This window comes from Pongo abelii, chromosome 9 (assembly GCF_028885655.2).
Source record: "Pongo abelii isolate AG06213 chromosome 9, NHGRI_mPonAbe1-v2.0_pri, whole genome shotgun sequence".
Lineage (NCBI taxonomy): Eukaryota > Metazoa > Chordata > Mammalia > Primates > Hominidae > Pongo > Pongo abelii.
In genome coordinates, this window is record NC_071994.2 from 78,165,552 (window position 1) to 78,193,389 (window position 27,838).

Below are 27,838 nucleotides of genomic sequence, written 5' to 3' on the forward strand. Positions count from 1 at the left end.
GGAACTACCTAAGCAAAAGTATTTGCAGCCATGAGTTCTATACCTAGGCAAACTATCATTCAAGTATAAGAATGGAATAGTTATATTTTCAGATATTCAGGGTGTCAAAAAAGTTACCTCCCATGCTATCCTTTCCCAGAAAGATATTATAGGATACATTCCACCAAGATGAGGCAGTAGATCAAGAAAGAAGACAATCTAGGAAATAACAGCTTCAGCACAGAAGAAAAGTAAACAAAATTTCCAGCATGATGGCTAAAGAAGCTTGTAGGAATATAATGTAGCAGCCAGTTCAGTTGAAGCAGAGAGAGGAGGCTTCAGGAAATATATCTCTAAGAGCAAAATGGACTTGATTAATTTTATGGTGTGTTTAGTTAGATTGAGAAGAGTTTTAAGGTTTTTTATTTTATTTATTTTTTCTTTTCTCTTTTCTTTCTTTTTTTTTTTTTTTTTTTGTTTGAGACAGGGTCTCACTCTTATCACCCAGGCTGGAGTACAGTGGCACAATCTCAGCTCACTGCAGCCTCAGCCTCCCAGGCTCAAGCAATCCTCCCACCTCAGCCTCCTGAGTAGCTGGGACCACAGGCACGCACCACCATGCCTGGATAATTTTTTGTATTTTTGGTAGAGACAGTATTTCACCATGTTGCCCAGACTGGTCTGAAACTCCACCCGCCTCGGCTTCCCAAAGTGCTGGGATTATGGGTGTGAGCCACCACGCCTGGACAGTTTTAAGATTTTTGTTAGAGTTTGGGGAGTATCTAGTGACAAGTACATAGAAAAGCTCAACTGGTGGAAAAAATGGCAGTTATCACTTCCAGTGAAACAAACAAAAAAGTACAAGAAAGGAATAATACATTACATGGCTCAGCAGTAAACAGTATTTATGTAGGTATAGTGAGGTAAACAGTAAATATTGATTTAATTTAAAATGTGATATTGAATGTATTGAGAAGATGAGGAAGGGAACTATGTGTGGGAGAGTAGAGTCAAGTTCTCATATTCTTTAAGAAAAAGCCAGTAGATAATGTATGGGAAAGGGGATAAAATGTTTGTGTGAGAGCAAAGTGGTGTAAGAGTGCTAAATTCTCATCTTTCATGGTGGGAGCATAGTAGATGATGTCTCTAACTGGAGGGGAAGGGAGAATAAGAAATCTTAATATAAGCATATTATTCAGAAATATGAGGTAAAGAAGAAACAGCTAAAAGGTGTTCTCAGAGTTTGGGGTAGATAGAGCAGAGAACTGCTTTTTTTTTCATTATAAATCTTATAGTGGTTTAGACTTGTTAAACCATACTTATACTTTATTAATAATAATATATGTGTTATGTATGCATTTATTTTTGAGTCCCCTATGTGGAAAATTAAAAGGGTAATATGGTAGAATTCGGAGCTGTTATTGAGCGGTTCTAGCCTTGGCTTTGTCCTTTATCATCCCTGTGACTTTGGGCAGGATGCTCTTGTCTTCCTGGGCCTTAGTTTCTTCATTTATAAGAGGAAGAAGGTTGGAAAGATGATCTCCAGGGTCTCTTTAAGCTGTAAAATTCAAAGATTCTATGATTTAAAAAAAAAAAATAGTACTATGCAGCAAATGGAGAGTTAAGACCCAGACGGAGGCTTGAAATTCCCACATTTTTCTTTTTTTGGTTAAAATCAGACTTGGAGAGAAATTTTCACTGTGGTCTCTGAAAACAGTTCAACACCCATCTTCCATTGTGGAACCTGGGGCAGGCAATTGTCTGTGTACTCACTCGGAGACACATAGCTTAGTGTTATTTCAGTAAGTTTTTTTTTTTTTTCCTTGATGTTTAATATTTTTCAGTATGAATCACAGGTAAAAGTTCCATGCCATGTGTAAACAATTTCACTTCTTATTGAAACAATGAATTCAGGAATGTCATGTTGGGATATCAGCCATTTTGCTTTTATCAATGTATGGAAAAATGCATTTATATTAATACAAGAAATGATGTCATTTAATATGGGGTAGATCTTATAATTCAAGGTCTGCAAATCTCAGGAGGTGATTAGGTCACCAAGCTAGGTTTGAAAAAGGAAAAAACTATTTTCCATCTGCTTTCTCAAGTATTGTTACCAGTTTTCATCTCAGACTTTGGGGTAGATGGTAGAGAGTAGCATGGTTTGTGAAAAGGAGGCCCTGGCTGATAATATCTTTGCCATTGAACCATGTGGCCCTGGATAATTTACTTCCCCTTTCTGGGGTTCAGTTTTCCCATCTGCAAAAGAAAAGGATTGGCTGAAATAATATTAAAGATACCTTTTACTTTTAACATTGCATGTTTCTACCTCCTTACTTTATGTGTGTATTCATTCAAACCATTCAGGAGACCCAGTTATGTTTGGAGGTTTTTCTTAAAAAGCCCAGAATCAGTGAGAGTGAACTCTTTCCCTAAGTATCACTCAAGCAGAGAAAAATCAGTTGAATACTAGAGTCAAACAAAAGAAAACTGACTGTTTTTAGCAGGTGTTTATTTATGCCCCCTGTTGTCTTACTCTGAAGGCCTGCTTTCTATTCACATGATTTGTGGTTTTATTTTTTAAGAGAGGGATATATTTAAAAGTTTGACTTAGCCACTCTTAAATTTAAGTGCTAAAAGAGTAAAACCTTAAGACTGATGCCTCTTCACATTTGTACACCGACATACATTTTATAAAGTCTATAAACTTTCTTCATGTGTAATATGTCATTTGAAAAACACATTTTTGCAGAGCTGTGTTGTCCACTTACTGTGTGTTTGATGTGTGGATGAGCATGTGTGTGAATATGCACATCCGCTTACCTTGGCTCTCCGTTATGGTCAGTTATGGAAGCAAATGGTGATATTCAGAGACACAGTGAAAGGAAGTGAAGAACAGACTGATGAAAACCATTAGCAAGTTATCCAGAGTACTCAGAAAGACACTTAATTTTAGAAAATTGGCCTCTAGCAGAAATAAATCAAACAAAGGGCAGATCTAGCCCACAAGCCAGCAGTTTCCCTATACCACCTCTCCAGCTATGTACTCTGGTCTGGACAAAGAGGAACGTTAGAGACTCAAGAGAAATATAGAGCACAGCCTCTGTCAAAAGTGAGTTGCAGTGTATTTGTTTAATAAGCATTGAATAAGTACCAGCACTATGCCAGACACTATTGGAGTCAGAGATGAATACAAGATGGTCCTTATCCTTGTTTATACAAAGGGGAGGGCTGAATGGAAGCTGGCAATATCTAAAAAACACTGGTTTTCTGGTATATGTCCCTGGAGTTGGTGTTAGCAAACCCTACCAGGGTCTGGGGGTAGAAAAGAAGGCTAGATACAGGGGTCTTTGAAATATCCTGATTCCACAGTTGGTCACTCTTAGTCTTCTCTAAGTTTAGAGGGCAAGAGAACAGTAAGTAGATGAAGAGGCTACCTTAAATACCATCGTAATTTAAGTGGATGTGCATACTCATACACATGCTTATCTATATGTCAGATACCCAGTAAGTGGACAGTACTGTGAGGCTGATAATAGTATCAAACATTTACATTTCCTCTTTTAGAGCTCAAAAAAATAACTTGTTTAGTGGTTCATTTTTCCGAAGCTTATAATCTGCCAAAATATCTTTAATTCTATTTTTTCACCTTCACAGCTAAGATATCAACATGGACTAGGGACTCCAGACTTGCGGCAAACCCTTCCCAACCTGAAAAACTTCATGGAGCATGGACTAATGGTCAGGTGGTGAGTACCTTTATCTCTGATAACCAGAAACTGTAATGTGGATAGGATCCTGAAAATCTTTTCTGACTTCCACATTGCTCCACACCTGCCTCTGAGTTTTCTTCTGTAATGAGATATCGGAGGAAAATGAAAGGTGCCATCACACTTGGGGAGATCTAAGCTCCCGTCTGGCTAAGGAGGATGTAGCCCCCTTGGAGGGAGGAGGGGCCAAGGGAATATTGCTTGAACTTTGGGAAGGTGGCTGAGCAAGGAGCCCTGGAGGGCATTGCTGAGACAAACTGGAAGACAGCCAGTATGATTCATGGTAAGGGAGACCCAGAGCCCCTTGGACCTTTCCAAAGAACAGGTGGAGGGCCTGATTATAGAATGAGCATCAGGACCATGGCTGTGAGCATTAAAGGAAGAAAGCAGATAAAGAATAGGTCAGGGGGTCAGGACTTAGTTTGAGACCAGTAGGTACATTCTGAAATGTTGCTTGTATGTGGTGTCAGTGCCTGTTGAACCGTGAGGGCAAGCTGCTGCTGAAAGTGCTCCGTCAGGGTAGACATGGACCTTTTGAAAAGAGAAGGAGAGAGGGGAAGTCTGATGTGTGGATGAGCATGTGTGTGAATATGCACATCCGCTTACCTTGGCTCTCCGTTAGAGAGAAAGACAAAGAAGACATTAGATTCATTCACTTGACCTAAATGGAAAGCTGTTGGCTGTATCCATTTAGTAGTTCTTGAAGTTTGAATTCTTGGGTAGTGGGCAGTAACTTAGAAAATCACGTGCCTGGAAAGCAGGCCTGTAGAGTTAGACAGCTGGGGGCAGCACTGGCTTCTGATTCCAGGTATTTTTCTCATCATCTGCTGTGTGGATTTGAAATTCTACCTCTCTGAAATTTGATTTGCTCTGCTGATGTGCCTTCAGAAAAGTAAAAAAAACTGTGGTTGGTCTTTACTTTGATTTTCAAAACGGCAAGTTCCAGATGTCTGGTCTTAGATAGGACTCCTGTTAAGAAATACACAACTGTTTAAAGAATTCCACTCAAAACATCAAAATAATTATTAAAGCTTGGTGTTGATATGGACCCGGATGCCTTCAGGAATATGAGAGAGGAATTAAGTTTTAATGTAAAGTAATAAGAAAAATAAAAGTGAGCTAGCAGGTATTTATTTAGCTTGTCTCTGTGTAAAGCTCTGTGATAGGTGCTTTAGAGAGAAACGAGAAGGCTCAAGTCCTGACCCCAAGAGATGTGGTCCAGTTGGAAACAAGGCGCAGAATTCATGAAGAGGTTTTCTAACACAATGGTAAATAACCTAAAATAATGAGAAAATTGGCAGCCTACAACACTAATTAATCACACTAAATGAATCTTGCTCAGTACAGATAGCAGATTGTCCCTGAACCATTTACTGAAGTGTCTGTCTTTTCTCCACTGATGATAATGGCATCTCTTTTGTAAAGCAAGTTCGCTTATCCATGGAGATCCATTTCCAGGCTCCCTGTTCTGTTCTGTTGCTTTATTTGGCTTAGCCATTGATTAGTATGACATTTTTAATTATTGTAAGATGTAATTTCTAAAAGTCTTGTTGAGATTTGAGGATGAAATAAAAATCAAAATGTCCATTTTACTACTGATAAAGCTGCTTGGAAAATGGAGCTTTAGGTCTGAAATAAAACGGGCTTGCAAAGATATCACTCAAAATTAAACTTATCCTCATAATCACAATGTAAACTGGAGAGCCACAGGCTTTCCCTACAGAGTCAGGCCCTTAACTACATTGGCAGACAGTGATCAGGTGACTTCTCTGCAGGAGCCCATATAGGGCTGAGCCAAGAATACCCGGTTGCTATTTTGCCCTCTAAATTCACCACTCAGAAAAGTCCCTCCTCCTCTGAGAGAGTAACAGGATGGAGAGAGCCAAGAGTGTTAACTCCTAAGCCATGTTCCTTCATAGGAAGGGAAAAGGAAAATACCTCCAACTTTCTTGATATCTGTTAGGGAAAAGATAACCTCCATATCTGTTAGGGAAATATCTGTTAGGGAAGGCTTTTCTTCAAAACTCTTGGCTTTTCTTGACTTGACTCTTTGAGTGATTTCACAGCTTTATGGGATTGGGTCTTCCTAACTATGAACATGTTATATCGCTTGCTTTTTTAAAACATACCTCTGTGAGGTTTATAATTTTCTACATAAAAGTCTATGCATCTTTTATTAGATATACTTAGTCCTGTTAGCTTACAGTTTTGGTTGCTGTTGTAAATTTTTTTATTATAATAGTTAACATTTTGTGGCTGGTGTACAGGAATAGCACTGATTTTTAGTATTTTGAGAGTGTGTTCTGGCTAACATTAGTTACAATAGTTTGTTTCTATTCTCTTGGATTTTTTGCGTATACAATCATATTTTTAGTGAATAATGGTATTACTTTTTCTTGTCTTACTATGTTTTATTACAGAACAGGAGCAGTGATAGTGGATATCCTTGTCTTCTGACTTAAAAGAGAATGCTTCTAATTTTTCACCATTAAGTATTATATTTATTGTAGATTTGGGTAGATATCCTACAGTAGCAAAAGGAAGAATTTTTCTATTCCCAGCTTACTAAGAGTTGTTTTTTAATCATGAATGTGTGTATTTTGAATTTTACCATGCTTATTCTGAATCTATTGAGGTAACACTACATTTTTCTAATGTTAAACCATCTTTGCCTCCTGGTCATGATGTATTATTTTTTCCTACATTATTGGGTTCTCCTTGGCTAATATTTTAGAATGTCTCCATCTGCAAACTGAAATGAGACTGGCCTACAGTTTTTCTTTCACATAAAATCCTTGTCTGATTTTGGTTAGAATTGACCAAACATGATGAGGTTATAAGAGCTTCATAAAATCAATTGAGGATCTTTACTTTGTTTTCTATTCTCCATAACAGTTTATATAAGATAGGAGGAAGTATCTCTATCTTAAAGGTATGGTAGAACCTGGAAAAAACTAGTGTATTTTGTTTGTTGCTGAGGAGAGTGTAGATTTTTAACTACTGATTAAATTTTTGTAATGCTTATAGGTCTGTTTCTGTTCTGTTTTTCCAATTCCTCGTTAACTCACTCCAGTCTGATTTTTAGTTCTATGAGTATACTGAAATTCCTTTTATCTAGCTTGGTGCCTACCAAATTCTAAACGTAGACCCAAACTCAAAGGTCACTTTTCATCCTTATCCTGTTCAGTGGCACCTGGCCTTGCTGGCCATTCCTGCCTTCCTGAAACACTCTTCCTTATTGTCTTCCACAGGACTGCCCTCTCCTGGCTTTCCTGCTTCTGGCTTCTCCATGGCCCCATCTTAGGCCCTCTTCCCTTTTTCTCTCTCTACTCTCTTCTTTTTCTCTCCTCCTCCGCCTCCTCTCTACCCTCTTCTTAAGTGTTCTCACCCATTCCCATCGTTTTGAAAGCCATATATGCTTATGACTCCCAAAGTTTTGTTTTCGGTGTAAACCTCTCCTGCACACTCTGGATAGCCAGGGGCCTACTTGACTGCCACTGGGAGTATTACAAGCATCTCAGCCTCAACACAGCTAAAACCCTGCTTCCACCAGCATAATTCCTGTCAGCTAATGGGATCCTGTCTACCCAGTTGCTCAAACCAGGGAATCATCCTTGATCCCCTTCTTTTCTTCACTCACATCAGAGCTAATCTTATTCATCAGCAAGCCCTGTCATCACTATCTGCAAAATACATATCAATCTGTTCACTTCCCATCTCTGCTATTGCCACTCCAGTCCAAGCCACCACCTTTTCTTACCCAAACAGCTGCACCAGTGCAATTTGTCTCCCTGTCTTGTCCTGCCTCTGTCCACTCTCCATGGTAGCCAGAATGATCTTTTTAAATGTTGGCTAGATCTTAATCACTCTTCAGCTTCAGTGGCAAGAGTGAAATCCAAGTTTTCTTCCATAGTCTACTTGGCGTCTGCCTCATCTGATACCACTCCCTTTCCACTCACGTCCTGTCGCTGTACTGGCCTCTGTGTAGTCATGTGAATAAGCTCTTTCCTGTCTGAGTGGTTGCACTCACTCTTCCTCTGTGTAGAATGTGCTCTGTCTCTTCCTTGTTTCCTACCACCATCTTCACCTCATCGCCTCATAGGGAGGGAATAGTTTAAGAAAAGCAGCTTTATGAACACAGCAGCTTTATTGGCAATGAATAGGCACCTTGGCTGGAATGCAAATTCATTTTAAGAATGGAGAGAATCTGGGCTTTGTGGTTCCTTGGCAATCCTTTCTAAGAAAAAGAATACAAAATTACAGATACAAAATTAGAAATGGAAAAGCATTTGGAATGAGAAACAAATCACAACAAATTACTGGAACCTTAGAGATTAGGTCCTTTTCTTCTGAGATGTCTGTAGACAATTTACTCAAATTATTTACAGATAAATGCTTCCTCATTGCAACCTGACTGCCCTTCTACTCCTAAAACACTGTAATTTCCAGCAACTCTCAGTTCTAAGGTACGGAGAAATTAATTGACTTTCCAGGCATAATTGACCCATGAACCTGTAGCCATAAAACTAGAATCTAGGTGTCCTGGCACTGATGCAGCAAACCCATTAAGCTCCAAGCTCATACATTTATAAATGTAGTGCCCCTCTGTGCCAGCTGTGTGCCAAGCACATTAACACTGAGTGAACAGGCATGTGCCACTTTATGGTACTGTAACGTAAAATAGGCTACTAAAGTAGATGCAAAGCACTGCAAAATGAATGCTACATATCAGTTCCAAGTAAAGATCACGGCAGGAAACCAGGCTGGAAGTCACAGAGCTAAACAAAGCCAGAGCAAGCACTTTGAGTCTCAGAGGAAATCTGAGAATTTCCCAGAGCAGCCGTGGAGTAAGGAGTTACCTCTCAAGCCTGTGCTCCTTAGGGCAAAGGGTAAAAAAACTCAGGTTCCTAAGGGAGGCTCTTACATCTTTCGTAAAGCAAAACACTTCCATTTTCTGTGTGGTTGTTACCATTCACAGATTGGTCCCTGTGGAGGCAGATTGCTGTATGTTCTTTTGGTGTTGAGGATTTCATACTGGCTGAGGATCAGTGCATTCACTGAATTCCTCCTTATGGTAAGCTTCAAAGTTATGTGACAGCTTGTTTTGTTTTATTTTGTAAAGAAAAGCTGTGATAAAAATCCTTCTAATAAAGTAATTCTTTTTCTTGCACATTATGGAATTCTTAGCTAATATGAGAATGATCGATCTGATTAATCCTAAAATGAACTCCCATTTTTTTATGAACACAGTTGCACGGGGCACAGCTCTCAGTGATTTATGCCAGGTCTTTCCAAAAGGAGTGCCCATTTTTTCATCCTAAAATTATAACCTAGTCGTAACTGCCAAGCAACACAATTTTGAAAAGCAGAATTTCAGCTTAGAATCTGTGCTCTTGAATACTGTGATTAAAAGTCACCAGAATGTCATTTAAACATCCCAGTTTTCTTTTACTATTGCCTACGTAGTGATCTGAGACTCAGATTGACATGCACATGCACCACTCATGTGGGTGCTGAAGAATGTGCATGCAAGCTGCAGCCTAATGGCTACCTGTAAGACGATAAGTTTAGAACTGAGTCGAAGAGATTATGTGCAAGGTTTCTGTGAATGGGCTGTGTGATGGGGCCCCAGCATCCAGGTCCTCAGGCAGTGCCTCGATTTTGTCTCTCCACCACTCTCCCACCCTTTCTCAACTGACCCCCAGGCATAGCACTCTGATTTGTGACCTCTATTCTTTACTTAGGCAAGTTCCCACTACCCAGAATAGCCTGCCCCTTCCTCTGCCCTATCCAGATGTTGCTCTCACTTCAAGATCCAGCTCATATCTTACCTCATTCATTCACTCACTCAGCACCACAGTGGCGGCTACAGAGATAAGTATGTATTCCCTCAGTAGCTTAGAGTCACTTCTTTGCCGAGTCTTACCCACTAGGCTTTTGAGCAGCTTGGGTCTGGGGACCACGTCTTACTCATCTCTGTGGCCCCAGCCTGGCATTACGGAAGCCAGGGAGGCTAGAGAAGGGAATGAAGAAGCCATCTGAGCTGTTCTACTCATGGAATATGCTCCTTGAGCTTGTGTTCAAGGAGCTTACAGTCTAATTAAGGTGGTGAAATAGGACAACATGTACTGAAAAAAGTAAAAAGTACGACATGCTATAAGGGAGAGTTATTTTGAACATTCAGAGGAAGCCCTTTAGTTCCCGGTGTGAGGGGTGTAGACAAACCTTCACTAAGGAGATAACATTTCAGTGGAGAGTGGATCTGGAGCAAAAGAATAATTTGGCCACATGAGGATTGGGGTATAGGACAGAGTAGGTTAAGGAACAGCGGCCCAGTTAGGTGGAAAGACTAGGACTATGAATTTGAATACCAGCACCACCATCTGCCGTCTCTGTGACCTCACACAGGTTTAAGCTGCCTGCCTCAATCCCTTTACCTATAAAATGAAGGTAATAGTGCCTACCTAATAGTGTGGTCATAAGAATTAAATAGGTAAGTACCTAGCATACTGCCTGGCACTTAGTAATACTTAATAAGCGGTAGCTTTTATAATGAATAAATGAATCGTCGTTACTGTCTATATCTTTTTAAAATTAAATGAATCCTTTGCTATAGGTGTTTTTACTTTGACATCTATAGTCATCTTACAGCTAGGTATAGAATATGGCTCTTGTTCATATTTTGGCTCATGCTGTCTTGTACATTAATGGTACAGAAGATTTACCATCTGTCTACCTCTCACTTTCCCCAAGTCCTTTGTAAGACCATTCTGAGGCCTTAGAGATAAGTACCCTAAAATCTGTTTGCCTACAAACTTTTTTTGGTACCTGCCTTCTCAGGTAACTCTCACTCATAGTTAGAAGTTACAAATAATAAAATCTCTTACTTGCAAAACTTTCTATGTTTTTATTTAAGCTTGCAAGAACCTTGTGAGGGTAGCTGGGCAAGAAGAATGACCACTATTTTACAAACCAAAAAACTGAGACTCAATGTGCCAAGCGCCTTGCCAAGATCACGTGATACTAAGTGATGGAACTGGGACCAGAAACCCAGATTATCTGACTCCTGATCCCATATTCTTTTTACAGTATCACAGTGCCCATTATTGGGTAATGGCCATTCTCTTCCTTCTCTGCCCTTCCCCTGCCCTCCTGTCTCTGTGCCACCTCTATTCTAGTGCCTCCTACCTTCCTCAGGGAAACCCACCAGAGTCAAATCCAGAGCGCTGGAAAGATACACTGCAAAATCAGGCAACAGGCCTGGTGGAAACATTCCTGTTGTTTATTCTACCTCATTTACCTCCAAGAGGGAGGAAACTAAAAGTAATAAAACTTTGGGAAGAATTTAACAACTTTAAGACTGAAAGAAACAAAAACGATCACGTTTCAACTTCATTGGTTAAGAAACAGGAACACTGAAGAAGGAAGCACGTGGGTCGGGTGAGTAGCCTAAAGCATATTTGCCCATAGTGTTTGTGGAATGCTTCCTGGAATGGCATGCTCTTTTTTTCTGAATAAGAAAAAGGAAGAATAAGAATAAGATGAAAGCAAGATTTCAAAGCCATCTGTCCTGTTTTTTTCATAGGATTTTTTATCCTAAGTTTAATTTTTCCTGATTATAGAGCTTAAACTATGTAACACCTTCATGCAAGATAGTATAACGTAGAGGAAGGAGCACTAGATTTGGGAATCAGAAAATATGGATTCCAGTTTCAGTGCTATGACTTAATTTTCATAAGTTGTTTTTGAGTATCGGTTGTTTTGTTTTGTTTTGTTTTGTTGAGATAGAGTCTCACTCTGTCACTCAGGCTGGAGTGCAGTGGCTCGATCTCAGCTCATTGCAACCCCCGTCTCCCAGGTTCAAGCAATTCTCTTGCCTCAGCCTCCCCAGTAGCTGGGATTATAGGCACGCACCACCACACCCAGCTAATTTTTGTATTTTTAGTAGAGACGGGGTTTCACCATGTTGGCCAGGCTGGTCTCGAACTCCTGACCTCGTGATCTACCCGCCTTGGCCTCCCAAAGTGCTGGGATTACAGGCATGAGCCACTGCGCCCAGCTGAGTATCAGTTCTTTAAATGGAGTTAATACCACCAGTTATTGGGAAACTATTTCCCAAGCTTAGTTTTTGTAGGCCAAATGAGATAATGTTCATCAAAGTGGTTTATAAACTAAAATGAACTGTGCAAAGTATTATTAAGTATTGTTTTTGCATTTGACAATTCATTATCTGTTCTGCGTATAGCATTGTTCGGGAGACAAAGAAAGATTCAAAAGTGTAAGATTTTCCCTGCCGTTGCTTAGTTGACAGTTGTTTAGTTTATAATCTAAATTATTAGATAAGACAAATATTTTGAAGGACATCACTTGCAAGAATATTCCTATACATTGTTCACTCTCGCTGTCATGTGGGACTTACAACCTGAGGCCCATCATTAGTGTGTAGTCTGCTACAATGATAGAGGGCAACGTTGGGCCGACTCATTTTGTTTTAGGGCCAAGCAAGCCATTTTTAAAGAGACAGAATCAATCTCAGTGACCTTAGTAAGGATAGAGCACTGAGAAGTATCCTTGGCTGTTCAACAGCATGCTAGAATATTTCTCCAGAGTACTTGAGTGTTTAATGAACAACACCAGTGTTTAATGTTGGGAGAAGTAACTAGTGGCTTTATGTGAAGCCATCTCATTTTAGTGGTAAAATCTCTAGATAGTCCTTCTGCTGACCTATTTCTAATGTAGTCTTCCATTCCTTTTGGAAAACAGAATCAAGCTATAGCTTTAAATAAAAGTATTAGAAGAAGAAAATACCTAAGAACTTTGACACATTTTAGGAAAATGTTTTTTCAGTAAACTGAGAATAATGAAAATTTAGAATAAGTGAGCCAATCTACTTCCCTTAAAATCGAGTAATGATATGGTAGTTCTGCTTTTACACTGAACCACTTACTCTTGAAAATGAGGCAGTATCCAGTATTTAAATCTTTACAAAGCCTCACTTTTTAGAAACAGATCTACTCTCTTCCTTTCTGTCCATCATCCTTATGCTGAATTCAGAACTGAAATCTGGCAGATGACCCTCTAGGGAAGTGAAAAACATGTTGTCTAGCTGACGTTGGTTTTTAAATTTAGATCAAATAACATTGTCTTTGAAGTCTCAAGAGTCCTACTTAAGGTAGCTGTATCAGATAGGCTTGCCTTTGAGAGCATTTCTTGCAGGCCGGCACCCCTAATAAGAAAAGTTAAGCCTAGTCAAAAATAAGTGAAAAAGAAAGTTTTATTGGAGTTATTTTCTCTAAGATAGCTGTTTCAGAAGAACCTTGATGAGTCACCTCCTTGCCTCTAGACAGGAACACACAAGGCATATGGGTATCTGTAGTATTTTAAAAGACCTTAGGGGACCAGGCTTCTTCCATAACTCATTCCAGAGTTTAAACACCCTCACTTCAGGAAATTCTTCCCTATATTTAACTTACAGGCCCCCTCCTGCGGTTAACACCCATTTCCACTTTTTTCTGCCTCCAGTCAGGATGGAGAACAGCTGGCCAACATCCTTTGTGCACTAACCCTCCACTGGCGACAGAAAGGCACTTGGGTATCCTGGCACCGCCTCTCCCCAACTCCAGCAGCCAAGTCTCTGAACCAAATTGAGATCTCTTTTCCCATTGTTTTTACTTGGGTCTTCTTTATTTCTATTTACTCCTTTTGATTATAAAATAGTATGTGCTCAATGAATAAAATTTGGAAGTTGTAGAAATATACAGAAGGGAAACAATAGCCCCATATTTCAGGCACAAAAAAATCACTATTGTATTAGTTTTCCTTGTATTTCTTTTCTAATCCAGATCTTACCATCTGTACCAACACTTTTCAATAGAAATATAATATGAGCCATACATATAAATTTAAATATTCTGGCAGTCACATTTTTAAAAAGCTAAAAATAAACAGGTAAGCTAATTTTAATAATATATTTTATTTAATTCAAATAAAATCTAAGTTATATATCCAAAATATCTTGTAGACATGTAATCAACATTTTAAAGATTACTAATAAATATTTTACATTCTCTTTTTTCCTACTAAGCCTTCTAAATCCAGTTTACACTTACAGCACACCTCAAGTCAGACTAACCACATTTCAAGTTCCAGCAACCAGTTCCTAGTGGTTATGGTGGACAGCACAGTCCTTACAGCTTTTTTGTATAACGTAATTTCTTAAGTATTTTATCAATGCCCTTTAAAACTTCTTAGCATCATTTTTAATGGCTACATGGTATTTCATCATTTAGATTTACTATAACAATATATTGAGGCAGTTCTGTTTTTCTCAACACATTGCCAAAAAGCATCACCTAAATCTTTCCTTTTGCACACAACTAATTAAATTCATTTATACATAAAACAAGTATATTCACTGAATATCTGTGTGCTCTGTACTAAGTTATATTGGAAAGCAGAAGAGTGGGTTTCCAGAAATAAAGACTAGATCCCTCCCATATGCTGTTTACAAGTCTTGGCTCCACAGTTGGACTGCACGCAAATACCGTATTTTATTCTGCCTTAAATGCCCTTCCCTTCATTTCTTGCTCTACCCCGCCCCCAACACACACGTACACTGCCTGGTTAGCTTCCACTTATCCTTCAAGGTGCCAATCAGATATAACCTCCTCTGATGAGTCTTCCCACTGATTACTGATTCCCTTCTTCATTGTAATATACAAAGTGTGTATTGTATTCAAAGCACCATGGTGTTCTGGTTATTGGTTTACTCTCTGTCTTCTCTACTAGAATGGGAACTCTTTAATGATAGGAATCTTATTTTATACATCTCTTTATTTCCAGAGCCTCGAAACTGTCAGGCAATGAAAGTGGATTTCAGTAATGTCTGAAATATGTGTTGAAAATGCAAGTGATCACATTAAGCATCAGTTGGATGGTAAAATAATAAGTACTACCTTCAGAGTTCAAAGAGATCACTTAGATTGGCATGGTTAAAGAAGACAGAATGAAGGAGTTAAAGAAATAAGTTAAAGAATGAATGAGGGCCGGGCACGGTGGCTCACGCCTATAATCCCAGCACTTTGGGAGGCCGAGGTGGGTGGATCACCTGAGGTCAGGAGTTCGAGACCAGCTGACCAACATGGTGAAAACCCGTCTCTATTAATACAAAAAATTAGCCAGGCGTGGTGGCACACACCTGTAATCCAAGCTACTTGAATCGCTTGAACCCAGGAGGTAGAGGTTGCAGTGAGCCGAGACTGTGCCATTGCACTCCAGCCTGGGCAACAAGAGCAAAACTCCGTCTCAAAAAAAGATGAATGAATGAGGCCTGGTGTGGTGGCTCACACCTGTAATCCCAGCACTTTGGGAGGCCAAGGTGGGCGGATCACTTGAGGTCAGGAGTTCAAGACCAGCCTGACCAACATGGCGAAACCCCAACTGTACTAAAAATACAAAAATTAGCCGGACGTGGTAGTGTGTGCCTGTAATCCCAGCTACTCGGGAGGCTGAGGCACAAGAATCACTTGAACATGGGAGGCAGAGGTTGCAGTGACCCAAGATTGCACCACTGCACTCAAGCCTGGGCAAAAAGAGCGAGACTCCATCTCAAAAAAAAAAAAAAAAAAAAAAAAAGAGGACTTGAATTGGGTTTTAGAAGATGGGCATACTTAAATGAATTGAAGAGGGAATTAGTACAAAAGCCACTGAGATAGGCACACTAAAAAAGCAGTGCTTTTCAGTAGGCATTCATTAGCACTGGGGTCCCCACCCCTCAGCCATGTAGTCCATGTCCTGTTAGGAACCAGGCCTCACAGCGGGAGGTGAGTAGAGGGCGAGCGGGTGTTATCCCTGAGCTCCGCCTCCTGTCAGATCAGCAGCAGCGTTAGATTCTCATAGAAGCGCAAACCCTACTGTGAACTGCTCATGCGGGGGATCTAGGTTGTGTGCTCCTTGTGAGAAGCTAATGCCTGATAATCTGAGATGGAATAGTTTCATCCTGAAACCAGCCCCCTGCCCACTGCCCATGGAAAAATTGTCTTCCATGAAACCGGTCCCTGGTACCAAAAAGGTTGGGGGCCACTGCTTTAGCATATGTGGATAAGTGTCAGTAAATAAGTATCCTTCTGGATCGAATGCACTGTACTAAGTTTCAAGAAGGCTTAGCAATATGGTCTTTGCCCATCAAAAGCTGGTAAGTGTCGGCAACATTAGAAATGAGCACTGGCTGTTTCAGTATGACCTTGGGTGCCAGGCATGGGAGGTGTTTTTTGTTTGTTTGTTTGTTTTGAGACAGTGTCTCGCTCTGTTGCTCAGGCTGGAGTGCAGTGGCGCCATCATAGCTCACTGCAACCTCGAACTCCTGGGCCCAAGTGATTCCCCCCACCTCTGCCTCCCAAAGTGCTGGGACTGCAGGCATGAGCCACCCCGCCCAGCTGTGACCTTTGGGTTTAAGCTCGATTTAGATATAATTCCCTGTGTTTTGTTTTGTTTTGTTTTGTTTTGTTTTAGCCTCTGAATCCATCTGAGGAAATGCCTTGTGTTTTAATTTTAGAATTTAAATATCATTTTATATGATGTTTATTCTATAATTCTTCTCTTAATGGATAGCAATGTATAATAATAGTTAATATCATTATAGCTAATATCAAGTGACTATTACTGCAAACCAGGCACTCTTCCAAAGCACTTTGAACATAGTATTCAGTTAACTCATTTAATCCTCACACAGCCCTGTGAATTAGAACCTACTAACCTCTCCCATCTTAGAAATAAGGAAACTGAGGAACTGAGGGGTTAAATAACTTAGTGTGACACAGCCATCAAGTGGAAGAGCTAAGATTTGAGCCCAGGCAGAGCAGTTTTAGAAGTCCTGCTTTAACCATTACATGGACAACCTCTCCTATAACTATGTTAAGAATAAAGTATTTTACACAAGGGATCATTTAGCATCTGGTGATTTCAGAAGAGGAATCTTGTTATTACAGCCTTCTCCTGGTTTTCTTCATTCCTCTCTGAATGCTCCTTCTTATCTCATTTGGAGTCTCCTCTTCCTCTACCTCATCACGAAAAGCTGGAGCTCCTAAAGGCTCAGTCCTAGGCCCTTTTTTCTCTCACTTTATTCTAAGTGGAGATAAGTTCCTATATCAGAAATTGCCTCCTGTACATTTTCACAGCACATTCTAAGTGCCCATGCGTTTTTCTACCAGTCTTCCATCCCAGTCACGATAAGCTCTTTGCTTTCTGCAAATGAAACCACGTTTCATTCTTTTACACTAGCCAGGAAGCCAGGCAAAAACCTTGGTTCCTCCTTTTCTTCCTCACCCTTATATCCAACTCTGGCAACTCCTGCCAATTTCTCCTGCTATTTCTATTTGTCTATGTCTGTACATTTCCTTTCTGATCCACGCCTCCATTACCTTTCACCTGTACTACTGCACAGCCTGCAGTCTCCCACCATTCACTCTGGGCCCCTCCATTCTGCTCTCCTACTGCAGCCAGAGTGCACTTTCCAAAGTATAAATGTCTCTCTCTCTCTCTCTTTCCACCTCTGACACACACACACTCACTCTCACACTCTGTCTCGCTCTCTCTCTCTCCTTTGCCTGAAAGTTCTAAACATGGCTTGTGGCTTCTGCATGGTCCAGACTTTGTTTTCCTCCTCAGTTTTATCTTCTACCATAGAACTCTTCACTCATTGACCTTTTGGGTCCTCAAACATTGTTATCTTTCTTGACAAAAGGTCTTAGCAAATGCTGTTCCTGCTACCTGGAAGATAGTTTCCCCACCAACCCATTCTTTACCTGGTAAAGAACTCTACTAGCCCTTCTAATCTTGGCCTTTTTTGTCTGGGTCAGATCTCTGCTACAAGCTCTTTGAGCCCGTGTCCTCTACTGCATAGCATGGGTCAGAGGTGGTTGTTTGACATTGATGTATGTGATTCTGTGATACTTGTCTGTCCTCTCTCACTAGACAATAAATTCCATGAAAACATGAACCATGGCTTTTTTCCAATTATTATAGCCCCAGAGTCTAGTGCAGCGCCTCGTGTATAGTAGATACTCAATATGTATTTGAATAAGGGGGTAAATCAATTAATTTGTTGTATACTCTGCCTCCTTTAGGAGTATAGGGGACTACAAAAGATAAGGTTACCAAGATGTCATCTCTAGAGTCCCAGTCTCTTACTAAACAGTAATTAAATGGCGGTAAATTGTAACTCAAGCACTTCTGCCCAAGGCCTCCAGCATCTCTGAAAATGGTGGCAGAGCTATCCATTTTTCTTTTAAAATAACAAACAACTAAACCCTCACAGTTTGGTTCATGTGAGAGTTTATTAGAGAGCTGATGGTAGGTCAGTGTTAGGAGTATCTTTCAAAGACTTCATCTCACAGATTCTGTCATTGGCCCTGGGAGTCTAACGCATCCTTTAGCTCCCTTCCAAGTCTAGTTTTTAAACTCTGAAAGCATTCTCTGACCAGGGTTTTAATTTCCCTATCGAGTTCCTTCTGGGGGCTGGGTTCTGTGAGATTGTTGTTCCTCTGGTTTCCCTGGCAAAGGTAGAGGGTTTTTTTTTCATTTTTTTCCCTGGTTTTCAGCATAAACGGTTTATTATTCCCAAGTCTCAAGTGTTGTCCAGATACTCCGAGGGGTCCCCAGGTATCATTCCTGGCATCTCTTTCCTGTTCTTTCCATGTTCTCGTGTAGGATGTTACTTAAGCGCTATATAAATGACATCAAGATGGGCTATGTCTGTTTCTACAGACCATTTTACAGTCCTCATAATGTTGGTTGCCTGACTGTGATTTTACTACATTAATTTGTATGATGATTTCTTAAAGTGAAAGCTGATGAGTGAAGTGGTTGACTTGACCCCTCCCAGGACCTCTGTTTGTCTCCCTGGAGGATCACTGTGTATTCCCTGATCCCGTGGAGCTCAGCCTGAGCTGGCCTCCAGATGGGCTCTCGGCAATAGGCACCCCCTCGTCCTCTGTCCACTGGCCCAAGCTGGGCCATGGAGGCCTGATGGCCAAGACCTCACATCACAAAGCCTAGTGAACTGGATTTCTTCAGCTTGCTTATTTTGTCTTTTGCCTGTGGAACTTTCTCTTTCACCAATTCATCTTTCCATCACTACTCAGTTTAAATAAAATCCAAAGGCTGCCTTGTTCAGTTATACCTTTTTATACTCTGTTTTTATTTAGACAGACTTTGGTAGGGAACCTTCCAAGCGAAGCCCCGGGGGAAAAGTGACCATTGGCACAGATTTCAGCCTGTGCTTTTGGCCCAATATTGTTTCTATTTTTATTTTGTTTCGTGTTTTTGTTAACATCCAGGGCAAAGATTAAGTACTTACACTTATCTGGTAATGGTGAGAGGCCTTTGGATTGCTTGCCTGTGGTCTGGAGAATGCATGCTTAAAACTATTAACCCCCAGCTACCTCCTGGGAGATAAGATCTAGCTGTTAAATTTGGCTTTCCCTGAAGGAGGTTCTGAGCTCCTACTTGATCTGAGAGAGGGAAAGAAGAAGGATAAATCCCAACCTTTGCTGAATTTTGAAAAAAGGATAGTAGCTTAATTTACGAAGGTTGTTTTTTTGAAAAAAGTAACTTTATGTCATAATTTCTTAGCTGCCAAAAGACGTAATTCTACCTCAGCTTTGCGTTGGCAACCTGCTTTTGGCACTCTGTGCAAGCCTGTCGTTGCTCTGCATTATTTAAGCAGTAATCTTTAAGAAGGTGAGAAACTATTATTGCTTTTTAACACAGTTGACATGATATTGGCGCAGAGTAGTACCTAGAGCTTCAAACATTTCTAGTGGCCGTAAACCAACTTAAACACCTCCATGTAGAGGTCTCACTGCCATGAGGTCATAGATTGCTACAAGGGGGGAGAAAGAAGAAGATCAAATGTTGTTTAAAAGTTTTTTTTTCTTTTTAAATATTCTTATTCCACTGAGTTGTAGCTGTAGATTTTGGCCGGGAGCCAGACAATCAAGATTTAGTATTTTGACCAGCTGTGATCTAGTAATGTCCCTCAGAGGAAACATTTTGTAGGGAGGGAAAGACACATATTTGAGACTGTGAGTTGTACTCTGTCCTCATACCTTACAGTGTGGGACCTGGTTGTAGACAGATAAAACAAGTACAAGTGAATCTGAAAGAGAATTAGGAAAAAAAAAGTGTTTCAAATTGTTAAAGCCTCACCCCAGCTTCAAGAACTCTCTTGATGTGGTAAATCTTTACATGCTTTCTTTATTTCATTTTTCCCATAAGTTTCCACATTTACATCAGTTCGTGGCAGAATTTATTTCTGCTCATAGCTGATGCTTAGAATGCCTAACAGTATAATAAGTCTTAGAAAGTCAAAAGAGCAACACAAACTTAATGTAGGCAGGAAGAGAGGAGAAGGAAAATATACCAATCCACTTAACCTAAAAATTATTCTCATTCTCACCCCATCCTCAAATAGAAGTAGAGATCAAATGTAGATGTTTTGGTGACAACAAAAAACTTAAGATCCTAGGGACGGGGAGAGAGAAGGAAATTAACAATTAGGTAGACCGGCTTGGTTAAATCACATCTTTCTACCTAGTGGCTTCATGACCTTGGTCAAGTTACCTAACCTCTGTGCTTCAGTTTTTTCATCTGTAAAATGAGGATGATGTTCGTAATACTTCATAGAGATGCCATAAGGATTAAATGAGACCATGTATAAAGCTGTTAACGGAGTGCTTAATCCATAGCACTTTATAAATTTTAGTTGCCGTTTTATTATTATTAATAATTTATTGGGTACTTATTCATTGTACTAGGAATTTTACTTGTATATCTCATTTAATCCTTACTGCAGTAACTATTGGTAGCTATAACCATTTTACAGAAGAGGAAACCTAGGTTGGGAGCAGTGAAGTGCATCATCAGTGTCTCGTGTTTCCTAACAATGGAGCTACATGTGGAGCTCTGGAATATTACCTATGGGAGATGTGGAAATGGGAATCACATTTTGGACTGGTGCTTTCTTAACTTGTTTTCTCTTTCCCAATCTCTTTTCTGTAAAAGGAGGCTATAGCTTCAGGCAGTAAAAGCAAGAGGAAGAGCAGAGGGAAATGATGGGGCAAGGATGGTGGAGTAGAGGAAACTGGGCTCTACCAGTTCCTGGGTTGGCTTCATGGCAAGGTATTTGTATGACAAGGTATTTATATAATGATTATAAAAGTGCTGAATATGGTCTTCTTCATTTTGGTCAGAGAAATAGAGAATTTCTTCCTCTTAAAAAAATTATCTCTTCCTGAAGCTAAATTCAGGCAGAACAAGGATGCATCAGGGGTTTGGGGACAATTGGAATGTACCTCAAAGGATTCTGGGAAGTTCTTCTAGTCCCTAAGCAGTAGGTAGGTCATGAAAACAGGAATTTTGAGCATTTTGACTTTATTCAAAGCTTTCCCCACCTCATGTCCCCAAGAAAAAAAGAAAAAAACCTAAGATTGTGTTTCACATTTAACAGATTAAATCTGTTGATTGATTTGGGTCTTTTTCTCCAAATCTCTTTTATACGTTTTTTTTCTTTTTTTCTTTTCTTTTTTTTTTTTTTTTTGAGATGGAGTCTCACTCTGTTGCCCAGGCTGGAGTGCAGTACTGCAATCTCGGTTCACTGCAACCTCCACCTCCTGGGTTCAAGAGATTCTCCTGCTCTCCTGCCTCAGCCTCCCATGCAGCTGGGATTACAGGTGCCCACCACTACGCCAGGCTAATTTTTGTATTTTTAGTAGAGATGGGGTTTTGCCACATTGGTCAGGCTGATCTCGAACTCCTGACCTCAGGTGATCCACCCACCTTGGCCTCCCAAAGTGCTGGGATTACAGGCATAAGTCACTACGCCCGGCCCTTTTTTTTTTTTTTTTTTTTTTGGTGGGTTGGGGGATCTTACCTTCATCCAAGCTGGAATGCAGTAGCATGATCATAGCTCACTGCAAGCTCAACCTCCGGGGCTCAAGTGATTCTCCCACCTCAGCCTCCCAAAGTGCTGGGACTACAGACATAAGCCACCACGCCCGGCACTGTACTTCTTTATTTCCTTCTTGTAGCTAGCTCCCTGATGTACAGAAGTGGAGGTGTGGGAAGGTAGGTGGCAGGAGTTTTGTTTGTTCCTGCTTGAAACAGTATGCTGTATAAGAGAAACAGTAAAGGGAAGGAGATCTAGATTCCAGTCCTTCTTCTACCTATTACCCTGTGTTCCTGTGCAAGACATGAATATGTCTGAGTCTCAGTTGCGCCTTCTGTAAAATGAGAATAATACTTGGAATTTGAAGCCTACTGAAATGAATCATAATGACAGCAACCACAATTACAACTACTACTGACACTAGTGTCTATGCCAGGCATCCTGCCAACGATTTTAACCACATTATTTTATTTATTACTTACTGTAGTCGATCTGTTTTATAAATAGTCATTAAATATGCCCACAGTCATATAACTCAGGGGTGCCCAACCCCCGGGCTACAGACTTTTACCCGTCTGTGGCCTGTTAAGAACCAGGCTGCACAGCAGGAGGCGATGGGGGGTGAGCGAGCATTACCCCCTGAGCTCCGCCTCCCACCAGATCAGCCATGGTATTAGACTCTCATAGGAGCATGAATCCTGTTGTGAATTGTACATGTGAGGGATCTAGGTTGTGTGCTCCTTATGAGAATCTAACTAACGCCTGATGATCTGAGGTGGAAGTTTCATATCCCCGCCCCCAAATCCATAAGAAAATTGTCTTCCACAAAACGAGTACCTGGTGCCAAAAAGATTGAGGACCACTGATATAACTAATAAACGAATGTGACCTTAAGTTGTAACTCCATATAGGTGGGATCATAGTGGCAGAGCTAAGAGTAGAATCCAGGTCTTTGAACAGTCCTTCATGTCGCCACTGTCTCTAGAGCTGAAGAGATAAGAAAAGATAGTTGATTGCAATATATAAGGACTCACAGAATGAGAAACAAATTAATCATCTTAATTTAGAGAGCTCAGAGAAAACTTGATCCGAGGAAGCCAAACTGAAGCTAGACTGTCCTTGACATCTAAACTCCAGGCCACTTGGCTTCTCCCTCATCGTGCCATTGTTTGTGACCCCAGGAAATACTTTTTTACTTATGGCAAAAGGTTTATTAAGTAATTAACAGTCCCTGGTGTGGTTCAGTTATTCAACAAGCTACACTGTGTTTCACTAAACCATAGCCTAGTAAATTTGCAATTATGATATCTTTGGGTTGTTGTTTTTTAATAAATTCCTTTTAATAGCAGCATTAAACCCCAGATGTCATGTTTCCAGTTTGGAGCTAAGCCCAGCTGGAAGAGACAGCCACTTATGGGAACTGGCTGGTGAGGAGAATGTGTGCAGTGAACTGGTAGACTCGGTCCAGTTGCTTGAACCTCAGGCTCTGCACCCGCAATTCTAGTGCCTCCGAACACACAGGGCCCCTTGGTGGGAGCAGAGAATAAAGAAAAGCTACCGTGTTTCCTAATATGTCCACTCCTCCCAAAACACACACATTTTTGCTTTTGGTTGTCTAAGGGTAGAGGCTCCCTGTAAGTTTTTCATCACAATATAAATAATGTACTAATTGCATATGATGAGTAAATTGTCAACAGCCTTTAAAAATTGGTCATATAATTAGTAAATCTGTGAGTTTCAACCTGTTCATCTAGATGAAATAGTCATGAAGCCAGACTGTAATCAGAGAATCTTGAAACCTCCTGAATATTCTGTTTTGAACTATTATTTGCCTTTTTAATTCCTACCTTTCTCTCTTTAGGCAAGAGTAGAGATAAAAATACTGTTTTATTTCCTTACCTTATACTAAAATATGAATGAAGGGTCTTTCTGAAAACCTGCCATTAAATATAAAATCAAAATTATTTTATTAAAAATCTATGCATTATATTTTTATACGAGATGCTCACAGCAGTTTGTTTTTTAATAGTAAAGGTTCAGAAACATCCTAAATCTACAAAAGTAAGGGAATAATTAAGTAAATTATGATAGTCCATTCAGTGAAGCAGCCATTTAGAATTCTGCTTACCAGGAGGTTTTAATAGCATCCAACAGCAGGATGTAGCATTCTGTATATACCAGAAACACAGCTTTAGTATTTCTTTCTTGTTTCCTTTTTTTTTTTTTTTTTTGAGACAGGGTCTTGCTGTGTTGCCCAGGCTAAAGTGCAGTGGCGTGATCACAGCTCACTGCAACCCAGGCTCACGCAGTCCTCCCACCTCAGCCCACAGTTGCTGGGACTACAGGCGCTCACCGCCATACCCAGCTAATTTTTTAATTTTTTGTAGAGACAGGGTCTCCCTGTCTCCCTATGTGGCCCAGGCTGGTCCCAAACTCCTGGGTTCAAGCAGTCCTCCCACCTTGGCCTCCCAAAGTGCTGGGATCACAGGTGTGAGCCGCCACACCTGGCCCATAGGGTTTCTTTAAAAATTAAACACACATATTTAAAATCAAAGTCTGAAAGGAAAATACCCAAAATTAATAGCAGTTATTTGATGGGTAATAGACTTGTGAGTTTTTTTTTTTAATATAGTTAACATATTTTTAGTTTTCTGTAAAACTATTGTAATAATTAAAAATACATGTGTGTTTAATGTTATCATTTGATACTTCAACTGTTTGGAGCTTGGCTATCTTAAAAATCTGGAATGTAGCTGGGATCCTGGAAGTAATAAAAAAATCAATTCTCAACAGCTAAAACTAATGTTACCAAACTCATATAATAAATACAGCATATTATGCCCAGGACAGCTCCTGGCCTGCCACGCAAATCCTGTTTACTCATACTTTGCACACAATTTTCAGGACATCTGCTTTACAAGAACACAGCAAACTAAGAAAAGGGTATAGTAGCCACTGCGGGCAGGGGCACTGACTCAACCACCCCCAGCACCAGAGGGGACTCAAAGAACCCGTGCCAGACTTACCTCCAGACCTGCGTCCTACAGAACAGATGCCACTGAACATCCTGTAGTCCCCTTATTGTGTCATCGCTCAGTAATGTTCATATCAGTGGCCCAGAGGCATCGAGAAAATGCCTTTTCTTGTTCAACTTTTTTAAGATGGTAAGAAAAGCTGTAATAAAAATTTTTGAAAGGTTTAATCTCATAGAACTAAAAATGGAGGGAAAAAATGTAGTGATAAAAAGGTAAACCTTAGATATATAGACTTCTTTATTATCTCTCCAAAAATAACTAATTTACTTACCATTCTTAAGAGAGAACATTTTGGCTGGGACCTGTGGCTCTCACCTGTAATCCCAATATTTTGGGATGCCAAGGCAAGAGGATCACTTGAGCCCAGGAGTTTGAGACCAGTGTGTGCAAGATGATGAGATCCTGTCTCTAAAAAAAAATAAAAAATAAAAAACATGAGCCGGGCATGGTGGCACACACCTGTAGTCCCAGCTACTTGGGAGACTGAGGTGGGAGGATCCCTTAAGGCCAGGAGTTGAGGCTGCAGTGAGCTGTGATCACACCAGTATACTCTAGCCTGAGCAACAGAGTGAGACTTTGTCTCTAAAAAAAATTTTTTTTTAATTAAAAAATAAAAAGAGAGAGAACCTTTTACTGGTACTTGGATTTTCCAGTTTGAATCTGATACTACCATTACCTGAGTTTTCATACAAATCCAAGGGAACTGGAGAAGAATGTCACAAAATCAGTATGTTAGAAAATACCAAAGTTCCCACCTCTCAAAGCCTTGGAGTCTATCCATGAAAAGAGGAATAACATACCATCTTAGAGTTTGTGGGCAAATGAGAAGGCATTTAGCTTGATGTGTACTATGTCTTTGGCACTTAGCAAATGTTACTTGAATTTGAATGTCATGTTCTCATGTAGGACACAATAGATAGGATGGGCTCTGGAGTCAGACAGAATCTAGTTCAGATGTGGTTCTTCAGTCTTGAACAAACCACATGACCCACCACCTGCCTGTCTTCCTCACAGGACACTCGAGGGCTCTGTGTGGGGAGCGCGTCTTCCACGGGGCTCAGAACATTGTTGACAGTCGGGAAAATGGTCATTCCCTTCACATTGTAGTTGGCGAGGTGGGGCAGTGGGGGTTGTCACACCTCATTACTTTTCTGTTGTACAAAGTTGAGAACTTTTAGAGCGTCTCAAAATCAATGAGGGCTACAAACACCCCGTTCCTCTTGTGCGGCAAGCACTGCTGGGTGTGCCCCAGGCCTGTTTCTCATGCCCTGCCTTTTATCAGCCCGCTGGGAGCCCCACAGAGCAGCAGAGCAGGATGCCTGGGGTGGGGGTAGGGGTGGGAGGATGGCAGCACAGGGTCGCAGCATGAGGGGTTAAGCACCTGGCTCTAGCCACACACCAACAAGTCACCTTCAGTGTTCCAGGCTGTTTCACCTGGTGCTTCCACCCCTCGTGGGCTGGGCTGGCAAATGAAAGCTTGGCTTGTCTGTACAGAATAGACTGTCTGTAGACTGGCTGAGGTGGTGCTGATGTTCTCTTTTGGTTTGAGTACCTAGTCAGCCTGCAAGATCATTTAAAGAGAGACACTGTTAGCAAATGGTAGAGTAAAAACAACAAGGTTTGCAGAAATGTGTAGCTTATCCAATTATTGTGAGTTTTGGCAACATATTAACTATAAACCTAGATCGAGGCCAGCAGATTTTGCTCTGTTTTGTTTTGTTTTTCTTGAGAACTAAAAACTGTAATTTACTAGTCTACTTGCCTAGTTCTATATGCGCCCCAGTGACCACCCCTAATTATGAAATCTCTCCTGGCACCAGTACTCACAGCCAGGCAGAGAAGTCTGACGGACCCAAGAATTAGAAGCCGTGTGGTTGCCCCTTCCCAAGAATAACCCTTGCTTGGGTGTCTGAGACTGCAGGTATAATCCTGCATCAGAAACAGTCTGAGAGGAGAGAGAGCAGGGAGCTGGGGCCAGGGCTTGTGGCTGTCAAGTGGAAGAAACCCCCCAGATCTCTTTTCTTTTCTAGGGCACTTCTTGCTATTGTAATTTGAAAATGTATTATTTGAATAATGAGGGATGTCTTTCTCCTGCAGGACTGGTAGCTCCTTGGAGGAAGGGCCTACTCGTCTTGCATCTGTCTCCCTACCCCAAGGCCAGGCACATATGGGAACTATTTGTTGGGTGTGTGTAGTTTCAAGTTCTGCCTCTACCCCGCCTAGTGGTTGCCCTTCTGCAAGCCACTTAACCCTCTATGCGTGTTTCCTCATCTGAAGCACACAAGTCAAATGATCTGTGTGTGCCTCCCTCTGCCTCTGGACCCAATCCGTTCATATGGTTGTATTGAAGCTAGTTTCATCCACATACAAGAATGTCTAGAGCTAGCATAGTGTATAACATAGCCATCATTTCCAGGATGTAGATACTCTATTTCCATTAACTGATTATTATTTATTATTTTAGACTTTACCCTGCTTTCTCTATACGGTTTTTGTAAAGACTAAGTGAAATGATGTATAAGAAATTACTTCAGAAATTATAAAGTTTGTATAACTGAACAATGATTATTATTGCTGGCCCAAACATACCCTCCTGAGAAGAAACTCAGACCCAAAAGACAGCACTGCAGACCAAGTATTGTAAAACATATGTGTGGCTAGCCCCATCAAAGAATGTATTTCCCAAGTTAGTTTTTCATTTTAAAAAAAAAAAAGGAACCCCTCAAAAAATTTTTTTTAATTTTTAAAATGTAACCTTGACTCACTCTCTCTCTCTCTCTCTCTCTCTTTCTCTCTCTCTCTCTCTCTCTCTGCCAGTTCTCTAATGCAAGGTGGTTAGCATTTGGGTGTTGGCAAGGTTGTTAGTCATGAAGTCCTCGTCACTGCCTCACTGAGCATGGGCAAATCATGTAACTTCTCTGCCAGATGAGGATGCCTGCTTTTCTAAGCTAAAATAAGAATTGAATTGAATTCTAAAAACAAGAATAAGATTATGGGATAGCCCTTCAGAAATATGAAGTTAGTTACATCCTTCACATGTTTTTCTTGCTAGATCCAGCCTCTCCAGTTACTTCACCTCTTCCCCATAGGACAGGGTTTCTGTTCCCTGC

The 27,838-nt window shown here is 40.6% G+C and overlaps 1 protein-coding gene across 2 annotated transcripts in view; it reads left to right on the top strand.

The window, feature by feature from the left end:
* Positions 1-27,838, top strand: part of UVRAG (UV radiation resistance associated) — a 327,393-nt gene that overhangs the window by 297,357 nt on the left and 2,198 nt on the right. Inside the window, exons 14-15 of one of the 2 annotated variants that reach the window (XM_054524839.2) lie at positions 3,637-3,728; positions 23,043-23,120. In XM_054524839.2, coding sequence (XP_054380814.1) covers positions 3,637-3,728; positions 23,043-23,120 — 170 coding nt within the window. The remainder of the gene's footprint in view (positions 1-3,636; positions 3,729-23,042; positions 23,121-27,838) is intronic. The other variant, XM_002822260.4, reaches the window with a different exon arrangement.